We start from the raw sequence: 20,302 nt of genomic DNA on the forward strand, positions 1-20,302 counted from the left end.
GTGAAACACTCATAAAACAAACAACGTAATCAAAAGTACCAGATGAACAGTGGACCAGGACTGCCAGCTCCTGCATGTTGTGACGACGTAAGGACGATTTCAAAGATGGAACTGTGTGCATCATCACAAAGTACGTTTTCATTATCAATATAAAGTAGTACAATCGGTAGTACAAGACGTACCGCAGCAGCATGCCAGCTCCAACAGATGGCAGGTTGTGACGATAAAAAGATGTAAACGTGTGTGTTAACTTTTTTTTTCCATCAAAATAAAGAGACGGAGAGAGAATTTGCTGTCTTAGCCCATGCCGTTAATACTTTAAATGGTCCCAAAATTAGATCACAACTAAGTTCAAAACTAATGTAGTTGATGAAGGATATGGAGAGGAAGAGTTGGTGATGAGGAGGAGGAGGTGGCATCAAAGAGAGTAAGAAATATGATGTTGAGTAGGAAATGGAGAAGTAAGAGAAGAATTGGTGAAGGAGATGGAGACGTTAGTTGAGAAAAAGAAGGGGGAAGCACATGAAGGAGCAGCAGTAGTGTGAGCTGGTGGACGAGGACAAGAAGAGGAAGAAAAGTTAGATTACAAGGATCTTTTAGAGGTACAATCAGAGGACTAACAGGGTCACATAGAAAATGAAAAACAAAATCCACAGTCCTCCTTCTGTGCAAAAATGTATTTCAAAGTTTATCTGAAGCTAATATGAAGCTTCAGCGTCCAAATGAGTCAAATCAAGTAGATATCTTTCAACGTTACAGTCTTTTTAGTGCCAAAGTTCCTCTTTTTGTTACTATACTTCCACCTGCAGCTCAACAGGGAAACACTGTCCGAGGAAACACAAAGAGGGAATTAGATGCTAAAAAGACTGTAAATGTGTCAGATATCCACTTGATATGACTAACTCAGACTGCTGAAGCTGAATAGAAGCTTCACATCAACTTTAAATGCATATTTGCACTAAATGACTGTGTGGACACACTGCAGATTTTGGCCTCCTTTTGAACAGGAGGAATGATTACAGCGAGGAAAACTGTTCATATGGATAGCTGACTGTTGTTTTAAGACACACTGGAAAAATTGTGAACCTGTCCTTTAACGTCTGGTTAGGTTTAGGGAAAGATCATGGTTTATGTTCAAATAAGTACTTTGTTAAGGTTGGAGAAACATTGTGGTTCCTTTAGGACCTTCGTCATCGTGGTTACAATAATTACCACGTGGTTAAGGTTAGGGGACGATGGTAGTCGCAACTGGAAACAGGAAACGAACGGCAACCTCTTGTGTAAATGTTTAGTCATTCTATAATAATTCCTCCTTTGCTCCCGACATCATTACTACAGTTTCTAAAGGGCATAAACATCACTTGAATGTAAACATTTGTGTATTTTGGGGAACAGGCTGAGACGACTGACGCTCACGTTTGTCTTGGGAGGACAGTCTTGTATAATTTCAAGGTGGAGCACGAAGAAGAAGAGGAGTACAGCATGGAGCAGGAGGACAAAAGACTAAATGTGGCAATGAAGGAAAATAAAGAAAAGGATTGGGGAATTGGTTAATAATTAGTTTTGATCAAGTTGTTAAATTTGCTAATCTTACATTCATCTATTAATGTCTAAATAATCAACTCCTCAGGTGCTCAGTGACCTCGTTGTTCCTCTCTGGGTTTCTGGCTCAGTAACACGAGGTGCGTCTACTGGGAACTGTTCAACATGTGGAACTCTTTAAACAAACTCAAAATGGATCCTGACTGGGATCATTTTAAACTCAAACAAACAGTTTTTAAAGAGGGATTGATCGTGTAGTCACGAGTGATCTGCTGCTTGTTGTTTTGTATCATTGTTTGTGAGTAGTTTGTGTTCTTGTGCTTGTACATGTATAGTATGTGACTTGATGTACGTATAGTTTTAGTAGTAGTTTTTATTTTTATTTCTGTCATGCCAAACATGTTAATTCTTGATTCTGCGTTTTTGTCAGCGTTGCTTCACAGATTTTTCCCACTGTTCTCACTCATCGTTGAGTTATAATTGCAGATTCTACAACAAATGAGTCATGTAGAGTAAGATTGTCTTTCTGGGAACTGGTTAAACTGGTTAAACAGAAGTTTTATTTAAAAAATTGTAAAACACACAGCTCCACATGCAACATGCGTCCTGAATAACAATACATGTGTATTGCTGAGTCTTGTGCAGTTCCATATGTATTTCACTGCTGATGTATTTTAACGGTCCATCTAGAGACAGGCGTTGCATAACTAGCTTAGGCTATAAATGATGTTTATAGTTCAAGTACAAATAAACATTAAATAAATAAATAAAAAGACAGAGGAGTTACAGAAGGTGGAAAGCTGGAGTAGATGAGGAGGAGGGACATGAGGAGACATGTGGGAGCAGGACGGGGTGCGTGCCTCCGTCCCAGACACTCTGGAGACACTTCAACAAAGACAGAGAGAAGAGAGGACATGCAAACACAACACACTAATGACCTCCATCACACAAAAAAACATGGCTGACAATTACGCACGAATCCTTCAGATCACATCAAATCACATTTCATTCATACAGAACTGGACAAGCAAACCTGCATCTGTATTTTTACATGTAACCGTATGTTCAGTGTGAAAAGTGTGAAAAGTTTTTGGACTTGTGAAAGTCAGAGGCAGAAACAGAAAAAGGAGACGTCAACGTATAAAATAAAGTTAATAAAATTTGATAAAAAGTTGATTAAAAAAAGTGGAAGTTGATGAAAAAGAAAAATGATAAATGATTTTTAATCTAATTTAATCATAATTTAAAATGTAAAAATAATGTAAAAATGTAAAAATAATGAAATGTGTTGATATTATTTATCGTTCTTCATGTTATATTTATTGAATTGAATTTATATTGTTTTTGTACATTTATGTATGGATACTTTAAATTGATTAACGTAACGAAACAGCAGCCAAATGTTCACTTATACATTTTTCAGTTACAGTTCAGAAGTGGTAAAAAAATATATTTTATTTATTTTACCTTTATTTAACCCTTACATACTGTTTTGTTTTGTTTTACATACTGTTTGTTTTTAGTTTTGAGAGCAGTAAAAACACCTGAACGCCTTTTTTGTTCTTTTACCCTGAAATTTGACTCAAGTTATTTACAGAATATAGAAAAATGGAAATATTTCAACCTTTTTTTTATTTTTGTACACATTTTAGATACTAATCGACATCATTATTGTGTTCTCCTGTTTCAGGTAACTGCAATATAGTGTGATTGTGAATGTTTTTTCTCCATAAACAAATAGTGTAAATGTAAAGAATCCACTCTCTGTGTGTATTAATCACTGATTATGAGGTATTTATGAATGAAAAGTAGATGGTCAGGTGGTCAATATGTTTGGTATTGAGACTGATTATGAAGGGTCAGAATATGAACAGCGTGTAAAGGGTTAAACAGGATGGTCACTTTACAACTAAATTACATTTCAAAGCAAACGTGCACCATTTCTTAAAAAAGTGAAATCTAATAATTGCCGACATGGCAGTAAGTTTTCTTAAAAAAGTGAACAGCTGGTTCTCTTTTTAATAATCAGAATCAAACAAGAAAAACCTCATGTCCTCTTTTAAAGTCAATACTATTGTTTTTATAAACTGGCTTTAATTAGTTTTTTTTTACTTTTATGTATTTTATCTTAAAATTTCTATTTTTTCTGTTTCTTTCTGCATTGAACTTATTCTAATGTTTGTAATTACACTGTGTATTTTCAGTTTTTATATCTGTGAAGCATGTTGTTATTATTTATTATTATTATTATTATTATTATTATTATTATTATTATTATTACACAACATTGTCAGTGGGTTTGATAAATATATCGAAATGAAAGTCACATTTTTTTACAGTAATTTTTTTTACAATTTACAACTTTGTTGATATCCACCTTTTTATAAAAGTGAATAAAACAACTGAGTCTTAATTAAGTAAATAAGTAAAGATTTATTTATTTATTTACACACCAAACAACACAAGAACAAGATAAACAGGTTTTAAGACATATTTCAGATGATTCATATTTTAATATATATTTAAATACAATAGCAAAATTAATATTTCTGTTTTAGTTAAAATAATATTTCCCAGAATGATACAGTATTGTCATAAAAAACATATAATTTTTCTAGATTTCTTCAATTTAAAACACACCTGTACTGTTTGAAGCCAGAGTTTGATGTCATGTGTCAGATTCCTGCAGTTTTTATTCTTTTTTTAAATACAATTACTTTTCTTAATAGTAAGCATTCAATTTAATTCTAAAAACTCATGTGCAATAGTCAAGTCAATTTTATTCATATAGCCAAAAATTACAGGTTTGTTGCAGAGGAAGACGTCCTCCATGATTAGATCACTGATCTCCATCAGAAACAAAGGATGAATTCCTCTTTCAGGACGAACAGAAATGCAAAAGGTGTCGTTCACACAGAAAAGACAGAAGCAGCAATATTATAATAATTACAATTTTTAAGTTTAAAACAAAGTACACATCATAATAACTGCATTTACAACACTTGGATCTGAAATGAAAGACGGGATGAAAAGAGAGGGAAACAAGAGGAGAGAAAAACATCAAAAAAAAGAAGAATAAACCAGAAAAGAAGAGGAACAAAGACGAGAGAGAAGAAAGAGAAGAAAAAAAAGAAGAGAGCAGTGTTTTGTTCCTGCTGCCCTTTTCCACTCTGGAACACCACTGGTGGCACGTTCAACCGCTGAAGCTGCTAGCCAATCGCCTCTCCTCGTTTGCCCTGTCACCCCGCATCATTGGGGTCAAAGGGCGCTGTGCCTCCCAATTAATGAGCCAGCGAGCCTCAGTCCCCCTCTCCACTCCCCAAACTCCCACAATTCAGTGGGACGACGGAGAAACGAAGCAAACGAAGAAGGAAATCTTTTCAGCAGCGGCTTGTTTCGACTCTGTTGATGTTTTGTGCGGAGACGGAAGCGATGCTGAGAATTTGTTTTCATTTTTAAAAACCGATCGGTTTTGTTAGACAAATAAGTGCGGTTGTACACTGCGAGTTCCCCTTTCCCCTGGTGGTAACTGTTCACCCTTGTAATCAGATCATGCCTGCTGAAGGGTCAGGAACAAAGACATGCAAATTCTAATTAAATGCGCAGCGTTGGGACAGGCCCCGTTTGATCGCTGAGCTTTTCATGCCCCCTAATCACTCCTGACAGCCCCTTCCAACAGATTCTGTGACAAACTTCTCGATTCAACTGAGGGGGATTTTTGAACTTTGCTTGTTCCTGCGGCCTTGGCTCCGGGTCTGTCAAACAATCCAAATCAATGACCCAATTGACCAGTGGTCCCCTTGTTGATAACCTCAATGAGCTCTATGTTGCCATTCATTGTGTCAGAGGGCTAAATGCCGATAGCATTTTATGGTAATTAAACACTCGTTTGGTTCCTAGCTTTGAATACAAACACTGGAGGGGGGGGTCCGGAAAGCATGGGGCAGCACTGGGGGGCTGCAGGTGCAGGGAAAGGACAGAGGGATGGAGGGATGAAGCAAAGGGGGGGCACCAAGAGACTGGAACATCCGCGGGACTTTCCCACCAACATGGCCCGGCGCCACCGGCACACTCATTAGGTCATTACACTAAGGAAGGAGGCATTTTTTTGTTTTATTAAAAATCTCATTAATCCCACAACAAAAGGCACGTACTGACCTCATTGGTGCCCCTGTTATCTGAATATGCCTTTATATAATGGAGCGTCTAATTGCAACTCGGCGCCTAGCAGCTTTCCCTCAGTCCGCCCCGGCGGTATTTGGTGTGTGAGGAGTGAAAGGGGAGCTAAAGAGAATTGGCCTCTCGGGGCGACTACTGACCTAATGGGAAACCGGCTCGGACGTGAGTTTCTGTCACTGCTGGGGGGCTGAGCCCTTCTATAGGTGGGACACCTCAGGTCATAAACTCCTGTAGCTTTTAGACTTTAAGATTTTTAAGCAACACCACTCTTTAATACCCCTTTCTGTTTGTTTGTTTTTTTTAACGTCTGTAAACATTCATGGCCAATTAATTTGAGGAACCCTGAACCAGAACTGATCCCGGAAAGACTGACTTTGCTGTTAGTGCCGCAATCTCATGGAATAATCTGCACTGTCACGTAAACATCAAAGCGCTTCTATCTCTCTGTAACTTCAAGAACCTTGTTTAGTTTTATTAATTTGTTTGTCCATCCTTGTTACTTTCTTTGTGATGTTAACAGGATGTAAACAGGATGTTAAGAGCAGGTATGCTCAGCCAACCTGCCCTGTATAAACAAGGTTAAATAGATAAATAAATAAATACATTTGCATGTCTCACTGACAACTGAGTAGGATTAAAAAAAACTCGACTGAGAATAAATCAAAGAATCAAGATCCTACATTTCTAAGCACCAAATGTGAGCAGAATTATGTTTCCTTTTCATAAAAAATGTCAAAGATTGTTTGAAATTTCAGTATGAATACATGTTAGTGTTTGAACAGAAACTGAAGAGTTTTGGAAGTGAGGATGTAAACTATGAAGGTTGTAGTCACTGAACGCTTTCTGTGTAAAAACAATGCAAATGTGTCACAGTTTGCTCCAGAATTGTTGCTGTTGTGTCGACTGTGTGAAGAGTTTTAACATGTGGACTCAGTGTTGAACCGTGAAGGTAACCAATTAGAAAAAAACGAATGTACAAGTTCCTCAAGTTTGATTAATGTTTGCAAAACTTAGTGGCCAGCTGTTTAAGGAAATGGCTGAGCCTTTTCTAAATTGAAACTATATTTTTGTGAGTTGTTGCTTTTTTAAAAAAGATTTATGTCTTCAGTAGCCACAGACAGAGCAGGGAAATCCAAAGTATTGAAAAAGTGACCAACACACAAAACAAAGAAGCTCCATGATAAGACCATCAGCTTTAAGCACCTCAAATGTAAATATGAAATGTAACCTTTCCATTGTTTCCTGGCTGCTGTGCGTCACCCTCAGTGAATACATGTGATCCACGAAGCACCAGGATTTCAAATGAATCCTCTGCGTGTTTGTACAGGAGGACGGCGACATGTATGACGCTGGGAAAACAGGGAAGGCGGCACACACATGAATGAGCTGGCGGTCAGAGTGTATCACTCATGCAAAACCCTCCTTTTCATGATAAAGTGCTACGTGTTCGTGCTCTGTTTTGTGATGGGAGCGAGAAGTCATGTGGAAAGATATTAAGTGCAATACCTGAACAGGAAGCTGACTATCAGATTGTGTGTTTGTAGATTAAATAATAGATCAGAAACAAAAAAACAGGAAATTCATCATTAGTTGTTTGGAAATGTGGTCAATGGATGTAACTACCACACGTGGTTTGTTTTCTTGATGATGGAGCGACACGTTTGCGGTTGCTTCACAAATATTGCGACAACCAGCTGGCACCAATATGGAGGTCCGCCTTCATACAGTGCTAACAGGAGCTGCTAATAGATAATGTTGCATGATTTTCATGGTGTAATGTTTATCAGTGCTGCAAGTAATGATTAATTTCATTATTAATAAATGTTCAAAAATGTCAATAACAAAAGTGAAAGAACTGCAGAGCCCATGGTGACGTCTTCAGATGTCTTATTGTGTTCAGTTCACTGTTAAATATGACAAAGAGAAACAGCACATCATGTCATCCTGAGAATGTGTTTTATTTTTTCACTATTTTTGTTTGAAAACTGACTGAAACAATGAATCAATTATCAATACAGTTGATCATTTCTCTGTCAATCAAATAATTGAATAATTAACTAATTGTTTCAGTTCTAGTTTATATAATTGTAATATTATTTACTTAAACAAACCACCCACAACTAACTCCATGGCAACATCACACGTCCTGTTTACATCACCCAAAGCATGATGGGAACTGTAGTGACATGTCGAGCTACGACAATTGGTTGATTAGTCGTTTCACAGAAAATTAATCTGTACCAAACTATTTTGACAATCAATTAATCGATACAGATCATTTTTGAAGCAAAAATGCCAAATATTCTCTGGTTTCAGCTGCACAAATGTGATGATTTGTTGCTTTTCTTTATCATATGAACATCTTTTGGCTTTAGACTGTTGATTGGCCAACAATCCTGTGGACTTCAGATAAAATTGAGTTTAAGGCACTTCTGTTAAGGCACACTGTTGGATGACAGACGACTCCCCATTTTTCACCTGTCAATCAAACGGTGTGGTAGTCATGACAACGGTGGTGCGATCACTGGACAGCCCTCTGCGGAGGTTAAAGCAGACTGAACCCAAACAGCCTGATGACGGAGTGATGAGAGGAAGAGGAGGGAGAGATGAAAGAGTGCAGGAGGAGAGATGAGTGATCCAGTCATCCAGAGCTACCAGACGTCCCAGAGGACAGGAAACACTGTGTTGACCAAGAGTCTGCGTCCCCCCTCCGCCTCACACTGCTGCTTCTTTTTAAACTCCTCTTAAACCTTTATTTAAAGTATTATTTATTTACTTACAAATGAGGTGAAGGTCCAGATAAAAGGTGTATCCTCTGGGTTGAGTGAACATCAGGAGATAATTGTTAAAGGGACAGTCACTTAATCACCAAACATTAAAATCATTATCTTCTCTTTATGTTTTCCTACTTACAATATTTAACCAGTGTTGTTGTGTTATAAGCTATTTCACAGTGTGTTGTACTAAAGTATGTCAGCAAAGTGTGTGTTTTATCAGGTGTTATCATTTCAGTTTATCTGTAAAAAAAATTTGCCAGTTGAGGAAAACCAGATGTCTTTGAGCTGTTAAACTGGGATGAGACACCTGAGAACAAAAATGTTTTCATCTTATTTTGCAATGAACCTTTTTAAAAGGTCCCATCTGCAAATATGAGAAAAGTCATTTTAAATGGTTTATTATTTAAAGTCCATCTGTCAAATTTAATTATCCCATTATGCAATCAAAGATAATGTCAAATGTGTTTATTAAGTGTATTGTTAATAGTTTTTTATTATTAAAATGAAGAAAAAGGGTCTATGGGGAAATATCAGAAATGCTCCTTTTTGTCACAGCAGCTGAGGGGCGTGTCTGTGTTTGATTGACAGCAGTTGTCTGTGTTTGATTGACAACAGCTGGGGGCTGTGTCTGTGTTTGATTGACAGCAGCTGGAGGGCGTGTCTGTGTTTGATTGACAACAGCTGGAGGGCGTGTCTGTGTTTGACAGTAACTGGGGGGCGTGTCTGTGTCTGTGTTTGATTGACAGTAACTTGGGGGGCGTGTCTGTGTTTGATTGACAGTAACTGGGGGCGTGTCTGTGTTTGATTGACAGCAGCTGGGGGCGTGTCTGTGTTTGATTGACAGTAACTGGGGGTGTATCTGTGTTTGATTGACAGTATCAGGGGGCGTGTCTGTGTTTGATTGACAGTATCAGGGGGCGTGTCTGTGTTTGATTGACAGCAGCTGGGGGCGTATCTGTGTTTGATTGACAGTAACTGGGGGGCGTGTCTGTGTTTGATTGACAGTAACTGGGGGCGTGTCTGTGTTTGATTGACAGTAACTGAGGGGCGTGTCTGTGTTTGATTGACAGTAACTGGGGGGGCGTGTCTGTGTTTGATTGACAGTAACAGGGGGCGTGTCTGTGTTTGATTGACAGCAGCTGGGGGCGTATCTGTGTTTGATTGACAGAACTGGGGGCGTGTCTGTGTCTGTGTTTGATTGGCAGCAGCTGGGGGTGTGTCTGTGTTTGATTGACAGCAGCTGGAGGCCGTGTCTGTGTTTGATTGACAGCAGCTGGGGGTGTGTCTGTGTTTGATTGACAGTAACTGGAGGGCGTGTCTGTGTGTGATTGACAGTAACTGGGGGCGTGTCTGTGTTTGATTGACAGTAACTGGAGGGCGTGTCCGTGTTTGATTGACAGCAGCTGGAGGGCGTGTCTGTGTTTGATTGACAGCAGCTGGAGGGGAGGGGCGTGTTGGTGTCTGTGTTTGATTGACAACAGCTGGGGGGGGCGTGTCTGTGTTTGATTGACAGGAGCTGGCAGGCTACCAGTGTTACACTGTATGCATGGAGACAAAGTAAACAAACTGCTGTAGCTACAAGTCATGGACCGACAGTGTGTCACTAACAGGGATTTTGAAGAGCAACGACCAAACCAGCATCTAACGGATCTGAAGTTCACATTTGCAAGTATGTTTACATGATGTTTAATGTTCTGCAGCTGAGCAGCTAATCAGCTATCTAGCTACTAACTGACATTAGCGGTGCACTCGGTGGCTCATTCAAAAAGCAAAGCTGCGGGATGAGATGTGTGTTCATGTTTGTAAGTTAGATAAGAAGGAGACTTTAGCAGGAAAGCTAATGTGGGTTGTTGTTGTTCAGAGTTTGTGGTTCTTGTGTTGTGTAGCAGGATGCTGTCAGGCTCAGTGTGACCGTCTGCTCTGCCGATGATAGAACGACATGTCATCACTTTAAGAAACATTTGATTTGCTGTTTGGAAATAAGGACTCCAGCTACGGTATTTAACAGAAATAATGTAAAACAAGGGGGTGTAATCATGAAATAAAAGAATTTAAAATATAAATTTCTCCCTTTTTGGTTTCAGATTTTTTTCTCAAAGGAGAACACAGGACAGAGCAGATATGTTGCTGTAGCAGACAAAACATGCTATTTTACTTCCCTCTCAGGTTCATATGTGTTGTTGCACTACATCTAAATACAAAAGTGTTTATAGCTGCTCTGAATGGCCACTCTTGAAGGTGGGATGAAAAGTCAGTGGCGAGACACAATGAATTGTTCAAATGGGGAGAACAGCACACACTTAAAGGCGTTCATAGCGCTGATGCACTCGATTTTACAACAGGAAAAGTGACAGAAGTGGTCGTGTAAAGAATGAAAGAAGAGTTAAGCAGAGTTCAAACTCGGGTCAGGTGTACGGAGGTGTGAAAGTAGACTATCACTGCATAAAGTGATCATAATTTCTGGATTTTCTGTTTTGGAAAGAGTTTAAACAGATTTACATTCTCTTGCTGCTGGTGTTTTTTTCTGCTCTTTAAACACTCATCCATGCAGCCTCCTTTGTCCTGACCTCGGCCTCCCCGCCTCCTGCTGTGGTATCCCAGAGGCCCCCGGGGCACCAGGCTCCTTCTTCCCCTCCAGCCCCACCTCCACAGGAAAGCCCCCAGACTGCCGCCAAATACCTCCACAGATTCTTCCCCTCGCTCAGATGCGGCGAGAGGCCCCTCGCGGCTTCGCCTCACTTCCACCGCAGGCCTCGGAAATACCTGAGATCCCTGAGTGCGGCCGCCGTTAATCTGCGCCGAAATTCACTGATCTTCACTCTCTGGTTTACATCACTGCTCAAATCAGACTTTATCTGGCAGAAAAGACTCATGAAAGGATTGTAACTGTAACAAAAGTCCATATTTGTTGTTACTCAGACTGGTCTTCCAGCTGAAATGGAGGGTTGTTGTGTGACTATTAATAAAAAAAAATTAAATATTGTCTCCACTGACCAGCGGTGGAAGAAATACTCAGATCCTTTACTGCAGTAAAAGTACCAATACAGCAATGTAAAAGTACTTCATTACAAGTAAAAGTCATCGTATCATGAGCTTGATGTAGTTAAAGTATTGCAGTAAAAGTACATAAGTATTATGAGCTTGATGTAGTTAAAGTATTGCAGTAAAAGTACATAAGTATTATGAGCTTGATGTAGTTAAAGTATTGCAGTAAAAGTACATAAGTATTATGAGCTTGATGTAGTTAAAGTATTGCAGTAAAAGTACATAAGTATTATGAGCTTGATGTAGTAAAGTATTGCAGTAAAAGTACATCAGTATTATGAGCTTGATGTAGTTAAAGTATTGCAGTAAAAGTACATAAGTATTATGAGCTTGATGTAGTTAAAGTATTGCAGTAAAAGTACATAAGTATTATGAGCTTGATGTAGTTAAAGTATTGCAGTAAAAGTACATAAGTATTATGAGCTTGATGTAGTTAAAGTATTGCAGTAAAAGTACATAAGTATTATGAGCTTGATGTAGTTAAAGTATTGCAGTAAAAGTAGTGGTTTGGTCCCTCTGACTGATATATTATTATATATGACATCATTAGATTATTAATAGTGAAGCATCAGTGTTAGAGCAGCATGTTACTGTTGTAGCTGCTGGAGGTGGAGCTAGTTTACACTACTTTATATACAGTTAGCTAGTTTAGTCCAGTGGTTCCCAACCTAGGGGTCGGGGCCCTCCAAAGGGTCAGCAGATAAATCTGAGGGGTGGTGAGATGATTAATGGGAGAGGAAAGAAGAAAAAACAAAGTTCTGATACACAAATCTGTTTTCAGTTTTTGGTCTTTTTCTCTAATCTTTGATTTTTGCTGAAATATTGGATCATTTGAACATTTATTGAAATGAAAGCATGTGAGAAGTTTAGAGGGAAAAATCACTATTTGGTGGAGCTGTTAACAACTCATAGACATGTGAAATGTGACCCCGACTACACACTGCTTTTTATAAGACGTCAAAAGACAAAAAGGTTGGAAACCACTGGTTTCATCTTTAACAATGTGTTGTATTTTAAAAGCTTGTTATATTATCCATTGTGTCAAATCTTCATCTGAAAAGTAACTAAAGCTGTCAAATAAATGTAGTGGAGTAGAAAGTACAATATTTCCCTCTGAAATGTAGAAAGTAGCATCACATGGAAATACTCAAGTAAAGTACAAATACCTCAAAATTGTACTTAAGTACAGTACTTAAATAAATATACTTAGTTACTTTCCTCCACTGCCACTGACAGTCTTTTCTGAAAAAATGAAACTGTATCTACAACTGTACTGGACAACAACAGGTCCAGTGAGGCTTTGCGTAATTGGCTGACCACAAAGTTTGTTGGATGTTTTTATGAGTAACAAGGGGATTATTAATCTAAAAGAAAACATTATCATTGGTTTCAAAATGTATACAGCCTACCTAAACTCTCTCAAAGTGATTATTTTTGCAGATTTTCAGCTGCTGTAGTGTTTTCTAGGTGGAATTACATCACTGAATATTCATATTTTAAAGTCTGCCTCATCAGACTGTGGAGGGTCCAGCAGTTAATCAATTTAAATGGACAACAGAATTATGAAAAGACCACATTTAGAGGATTGTTTAACCCCATCATGTCAGTCTGAGACAAACTGAGAGGAAGCAGAGATGAATGGAGCTGGAAGAAAAATGGTTAAATCTTGTCTTCAGACTCCATCTGCTGGTCTGAGCTGCACAGAGCAGCCCAAACAAATCAAACATACACACAACATACATTTCAGTTTTCCTGTGAATCAGATGAAATTGTGATGCTCCAATTGATTATTAAGACACAGGCTCCATTTGTAGCTAAATGTCAGACACTAAAACTCATTTTACTGAGCGTTTTTAATGAACATCTGTCCAGCTCAGGTTGTTTGACCTCCAGGACAGTGAGAGGATGTTAAAAACATTTCTTATGAAGAAAAACCGAAGCGTCCATTGGTTTAAAAAACACACTTTTTTAAATCTCTTGTAAAAAGATATTTTTATAGATGTGCTTTTATGTGATGTTGTATTTTATCATTGAGTACTCTTGGCTTTAATTTCCCAGATTGAGGTCCTTTTGTTTCCTCCTGTGGACATCACTGTTTTGTTTTATCATATTAATTATTCATATGTGCTTTCATTGTGTAATTAAATTGACTGTATATTTAATTAGAGTTCTTCTTTACGACAGAAGAAATGATATATGATTTATTTGGGAACGTGTGACTTATTAGATACATCTTGATATAAATTTCGTTTCATGTTTGTAATGATTTAAAGGACACACAGAAGTCAGTTTGCTGAGATATTTATTTACACATTTAACTAGTAGTGGCCATTATATGAAAAGAAAGAACATTTTTACAGTTTATTTACATCACCTGTAAGGCATTATGAAAAAAACTGTACATTAAAGTTTGACAGGAAAACAATAAAAACACACAGAAGACACATAAAAGAGCTAAAATGAATTTACATGACGGTATAAAATAACGACAGAGAGCGATGATAAAACTTAAATAAAAATGAATACATGGAACAAACGGAGGAGGGGAAATATCACATTAATAATCCATCTTCCCTCTCTGAATGTGTGAATGTGTCGTTAATAATCTGGAGTGAGGAGAGACGAGGGAACGTTAGACCAACCCGCTGAGCATTCTGGGTAATTTCGCTTCCAACCTCAGAGCGTATTGCACTTTTATTTTCCAAAGTGAGACGTCTGTAGAGCAACAATCTCTTGGATTTCAACACATCTGTGTGTCTTCTTAGGGATTACAAATCATTTTATGTTTCAGCACTAAATATATATATAACATGTGAGCGACGGTGATGATGATGATGATGATGATGATTACTGACCACAGATGCAAAGAAACAGTCAGAAATGTTATAAAGAATCTGGATGAGTTCTTCATTAAACAGGCGGGTTACTGAACCGATTTCATCCTGTTTCTCATCAATGATGATGTAAGAAACTTTTCAACTTCTACATTAAATAGATTCTCATTCATAGTGTGATAATGTGTTTTATATATTAACACTGGCACAAAACATCTGCAGGATTAATCCAAGAATATCTTCCAAGGATCATTTTGGTGATTCAGAACAATGCAAAATGTTTCTGACATGCAGACTGATGACTCTCAGGAGGAAATATATGTGTTATTGTTTTGTTTGGTGAAAAGTTATAACTGAAACCTGCAGCTGTAAAAGCTTGATGATATTTTCAGGATTATTTCTAACAGTCAATCAAGCTTTAATAAACCTCACGTTTCTGTCTGTGTTGAAAAATATGCGTCGATTTTGTTGCCGCAAACTCACAGATGTGTTGAAAATTAAGATTTAAAAAACTTTTTCTGAAGTTCATCAATTCATCTGGTTTGTGTCGGAGTTACTGAAGCTGATAAAAGATTGAAATTGGATTAATGGAGATGAATGTTCATTACTGGAATCACTGTTAACTGCTGATTGGCATTACATTAGTGGCAAATGAGCTTTAATGGGATGTGATTTCATTAACAGTACTCGGTGTCATTAGTGTGACTGTAAAGTGTTCACAAAGTGCTGATTTTTTTTTTTTATCTTGCATGTTCTGATTCAATAGAAAGAGTGACAGAACATAACCAGCGTGTTGTTTGTTTAATGAGATAATGTCCACTTTCCGTTAGTCAGTAATACTGTGAGAAGCCGTGAGCTCAAGTACTCAAAATGAGATTTTACAGTTAATGAGACAATAACTGCAGCTACACCCGTTAGTGCTCGTCTCTGTCTCTAATTGTCAAGTGCTTAATTAACACTTTGGTCAAGTTTTCACACACTTCATCTTCTAACTGTCTAAACAGATGAAAAAGGTTGTGTGTTCTCTCAGTGATGTTTTAGTGTAAATTAAGAGACAAAACTCAAACACACAAAACTTTTTTTTTTTTTTTTAAACACACCGTTATAAATATGAACAAATAATTTCATATGAATCGTGACTTCTGCCCCAAAACACTGATACTATCTGGTTTATCCACATTCATTATGGTTCCTGGTTTGTTAGTGTACAAAAAAAAAAACCTTATTAATGGAGTCATTTGGTGTTAAACTGGCAAAACTCACCAGAGACGAAGCAACCTGGGAGACTGGAAGGGCAGCTTCAAACTTTTATCATATTATGTCACAAAGAATAAGATTTTATTGTCTAATTATTAATCCATGACAATTTCCTATCAACAAATTCCCGTTTTAACAGCAGCAACGCCGTCTGCGTCCGACTAATCAACAACTTTTCAACTGCTGATGTCATCGCTCGCTGTCTTGTTGCTCTTTTCTGCTGCACAGTTGGTAATTTTCCCCTTCTGGTTTGTTTAGAATAAAACAGATGAAGAAGAACTGGGTAGTTATCATGAACAATAGCAGCTGTTAACTGTGGAGGCTCCTCACTTATAAACCTGGATATAACACCTGTAATGTCACTTTTTAAGCATGTTTGCCAAGAAATGTGTCTGTGAGATACATCACAGACTCCCCGGTAGTCTACTAGTTGTACCTCATGGTCGCTATGTGATACTTTCCTCTAGCAAATAAGAGTAAAAAATCCTTAAAAGGAAAACCATATTTACAGTTGTGACGTGCCATTAAAATAAAGTTTATAATCTACAAAATTTAAGAGAGACATGAATCCTCATTAAATCTTCATGTTTCCATCACGTTTTGGGCGCCATGCCGACAAAGTCCCGACCAGGAACCATTAAAACCCGACCTGCCCGCAGCAGACCGATGGTGAGCCGCCACCATGCTCCAGAGCTTAGTGCTGGCGTTACGGTCTCTGGCTGAAACTGTACTTTTACAGTTTCATGTTCCAGATTTGCACAAAACAGAAAATGATGCATTTCTTCAGAAATCATGGGCTTTGACGGTTTAACGAGCGACTCCACACAGCACTTTCACATCCAGACAGAAGCTACGTTCATGTTAGGGGAAAGAGCAACAAGAACTTGTGTTTCATCAAAAAAAAAAGTACGTAAATAATCATGTAAATTTCTCTCTATCAACTCATCTTCCTCTCTCTTCCTCCAGGGTTGCTACAAGTCTCTGGTGAGTTTTGTTCACACTGTGAGAAGAGTACAGAGTGGCAGCTTGGTCCACGTGTTTAAGGCCTGCTCATTGTGCTATGTGGGCTGATCTTCATGTGTGTGTGTGTGTGTGTGTGTGTGTGTGTGTGTGTGTGTGTGTGTGTGTGTGTGTGTGTGTGGGCATGTGTAGCGTGTTTGTGGCTTATTATTGAGAGGTATGGATATGAGATGGAGGTGACGCTTACATTAATAGTGTATGCAAATCAACGGAGTGTTAAACACAAAGTGTACAAAGAGACAGAGGTGAAGTAAAGCACTTTAACAGACCTGACAGGGCAACGTCCTGTTTCTAAAGGATCAACTCTAGATTTCACTCAGGATTTCTAGAACAGGGAGATGACCTCGATCTTTGTTGTCGCTGTTGCACTTTTATACTTGCTCGGTACCGACACATGATGTTTACCCTGCGTCTACCTGTGTACCTTTGGAGTGTTGGTTGTACAAGAATTAACTCTACACATCTGCATGAGCGTTGGAGGCAGCAGACTCTAAACGAACCACAACAACAACGGTGCAAACTTTGGAAGAAACTGAAGCCGTGTCCCAAAATCCAGACTACACACTAAACCTACGCAGGTCTTGAGTCTGTAGTGCGTTCAACACTGGAACGTTAAGTTCACTCAAAATTGTAAACAGTTGAATAAAAGTATAATACTGTCTGTTTCCGCTGCATGTTGCATTTTGCGAGGAGGGAAAAACTACAGCTAATAGACGAGGAAACAGCTGGAAAAAAATCCAGTTCCTCCAGTTCTCAAATTAGCCAGCTGTTTGAGGTTGCAGATTATTTGAGGTTTTTCATCATTTCCATTTCGTGTGAGACGTGCAGTAGGCTTCATTTGTTGTATACTAGCTGCAGTAGCAGTATACTGTGATGAGTAGTGTGTAGTATGGATTTGAGACATAGCGTAAGAGACCGGCGGCCATGCTAGCAGTTCTGTAATGCTGTACTTGAACATTACCATGTTCACATCTGAGTTTAGTGTGTTAGTGGTGGTGCTAGTGGAAAATTCAGTACAATAGGATTCATCTTCTGGGCACCATGAATGTCTGTAGTAAATTTCATGGTAATCCGTGTGATAGTTGTTGTGATATTTCAGTCTGGACCAACGTGACAGTGCTGCTAGCATGGCTAAAAACTGTTAGCATTAGTCTGCTGAGACGTCAACATTAACACTTCCTCCTCAGTGTTGCCATGACTGGTTTAGTTTAAGTCGTACACAATCAACAATAAACTTCTCAAAGATCTACCAACCAAGTACACATATGAACAATGTTCACATAGCAGCTGTTTGTCTACTTGTACGTGTTGTTAAAATCAAGTATATGAGTCTTTTTTTTTTTAGTCTCTCGGGGCAGTTAAGTAAAAAAAAATTGTACATTTTTCACTCCCTAGTATGAAAAGAACTACGACATGTGCAGGTGGTTTTTAGAGTCGATCGGTCTGCTGCTGAAATCTCGACTCGCATTTTCGGCAACGAGCAAGAAAAAGTTCTGCTGCAAACACTAAAAAGCTTCATTCTCAAGCAAAACTAGTAAAAGCTAAATGCCAAGGCGGTATTGTTACTCCGGTATTTTTGCCTACATGTTTCTAAATCAGCTTTGACAAACAAAACTCGGTCTAGTTTGATTCCCTCTAAACACTCACAGAGGAAACGATGCTCACAGGTTTACTTAATGCCCGTTGATTCAGTTTGAAGTCGCCCTGTGTAGTCTGATGAGAGTATTGTGCACCTCTGAAAGCCAGTGTCAATAATGTAGCTTCAGTGCTGCATATATAAAGTGCTCTAAGAGGAATCCCAGGAACACTGATTGAAAGCTGCGGTGGCCCCACACTCCTACACTTACAGTACAAACACAGTTACTGTCGGCTCTCTGTGGTTCAAAGTGGTTCCACAATATTTTTAAGGGTAATTTTGACCCAAACGAACGTTTCTATTTCACTGTTGATGAATAACAACAGCGTGTGATAAACGGGTCAGAACATACAGACTAAATCCCAGTAACAAACTGGATCAATTCAATCTATTCCACCAGACATTCATCTTCAAAAAAAAAAAAAATCAGTCCAGTAAAACACTCGGTGGCTGTGAGTTTTTACATCCACATTCACTAATTTTCTGCTCAAAACAGTTAAAATTGTTATATTCAGGATAATATTTTAAATTAATAAACACATTAGAAAACGTCGTCGAGCCAAACGGAGGCGTGGAATATTCGCTTTCCTGTAAAAACATTAAAATCACACAACTAGTCGAAATCTGCTTGTGTTTTGATCACTGATGAAGACGTGTATTATTTGACTTCCTGCTAATAATAAGAAATACGACATTGTACAAAATCTCATTTTCACAAGCGTTCTGTTTTGTTAAGATTCACTTCAACCCAAACTCCCGCGTATGTTTTTCTCTTTTACTTTAAAAGCTACGAGGTTGAAGTGGGATCTAATTCATCAGCTATAGCCGGTAATATTAGCATCAGCCATGCTCGTGCAGATTCCCAATCGTTTTTTTAGACCCAGAGGTCAGAAGTTCAAGCTAAAAAAAAAAAAAAAGCAGAAAATGAATAATATTGTGAAATCCAAACCACAAAGACCTACATTAATAATTCAACCACAAAGGTCATTTTTGAAGCCTTTAGAAAAAACCATTAGCACCGAATATTAGAAGTAGAGTCTTTGAGAATTACACAGGGCGTAATGCTCGGTGTTAGTGGTGTGAAACTGACCACGAGCTCTTAAAAAATAAAAAGGAAACACCATCGTGAAACCAGTTTGTGTCTCAACATGGAGGCAGAATTACCAAACACGAGCCAGGACTGAGCCAGGCTGTTTTTAGTGAGTTTTAACACACACACATCATTATCTAACAGTCCGTTTTAATTCTCCAGCTCTTGTAAGCTGATAAAATAAAACACTGCTGCTTAAACAACACGTCACCTCTCCACAACGTAACCTGCCTGGTGAAATACTGACAACGGCTGCTTTAGTTTGGAATTAACCGACCACTTTGGTTTCCCAGTCTGGTCCCGACGCAGATTTTTCAGGGAGCCGCTTCGTCCTCGCGGCTCTCTCGCGGGGCCCGGACGTCTCTGCTCTGACATCAGCTTGTGTTTGCTTCAAGCTTCGTAGCCAAACCTCTAAGAGAGAGAGTTTAACTTCAGGCTATGTAGCTTCAAGCTCCACACAGCTAGACTTCAGCGCTGACACAGCGCGGGCTCGACGTTTACCTCTGAAGTTCATGGCCTGCACGAGCGTCAACCGTCACAGCCAGTGTTCTGACGTTAGTTTGAGGAGAGACGGTTAGCTAGTGTTAGCTTCTCAGAGCTGGGCTGGTGTTTTTGTCCGTCTCTTTATTTCCATCCTTCAATGCAGAAAACACCTGAAAGAAAACGCAGGAAACATTTAAAGTGGAGTCCAGTGCTGTGTCTCAAATCACATACTTCTGTTAGTACACTGTGTACTTACTGGTGTAGTGCGCGAATTTCTACAAGGTAGTGTCGTCTCAAATTAAACACAGCCGTTGTGCACTTACTGGAAATGACGATCGCAAATTAGCATTAGCTAGCGTTAGCATCCGCGTTATCGTTCGCGCTACCAAATCATTACAGACTGCTGATTAACCCAAAAAACATACTGATGGCTTATATC

The 20,302-nt window shown here is 38.6% G+C and overlaps 2 protein-coding genes across 3 annotated transcripts in view; one reads left to right on the plus strand and one right to left on the minus strand.

Moving 5' to 3' along the window:
- LOC137197494 (NACHT, LRR and PYD domains-containing protein 12-like) overlaps positions 1–20,302 on the plus strand; it is a 316,885-nt gene that overhangs the window by 163,676 nt on the left and 132,907 nt on the right. The window lies entirely within an intron of this gene.
- Positions 13,829–20,302, minus strand: part of LOC137197492 (TBC1 domain family member 12-like) — a 34,120-nt gene continuing 27,646 nt past the window's right edge. Inside the window, exons 13-14 of one of the 2 annotated variants that reach the window (XR_010931438.1) lie at positions 19,882–20,033; positions 13,829–19,791 (exon numbers count right to left, since the gene is read on the minus strand). Coding sequence is in view for 1 of the 2 variants with exons in the window: in XM_067610951.1 (XP_067467052.1) it covers positions 19,965–20,033 (69 nt within the window). In the remaining variant the exon portion in view is untranslated. Of the gene's footprint in view, positions 20,034–20,302 lie in introns of both variants that reach the window. The other variant, XM_067610951.1, reaches the window with a different exon arrangement.

Source organism: Thunnus thynnus, chromosome 14 (genome assembly GCF_963924715.1).
Source record: "Thunnus thynnus chromosome 14, fThuThy2.1, whole genome shotgun sequence".
Classification (NCBI taxonomy): domain Eukaryota; kingdom Metazoa; phylum Chordata; class Actinopteri; order Scombriformes; family Scombridae; genus Thunnus; species Thunnus thynnus.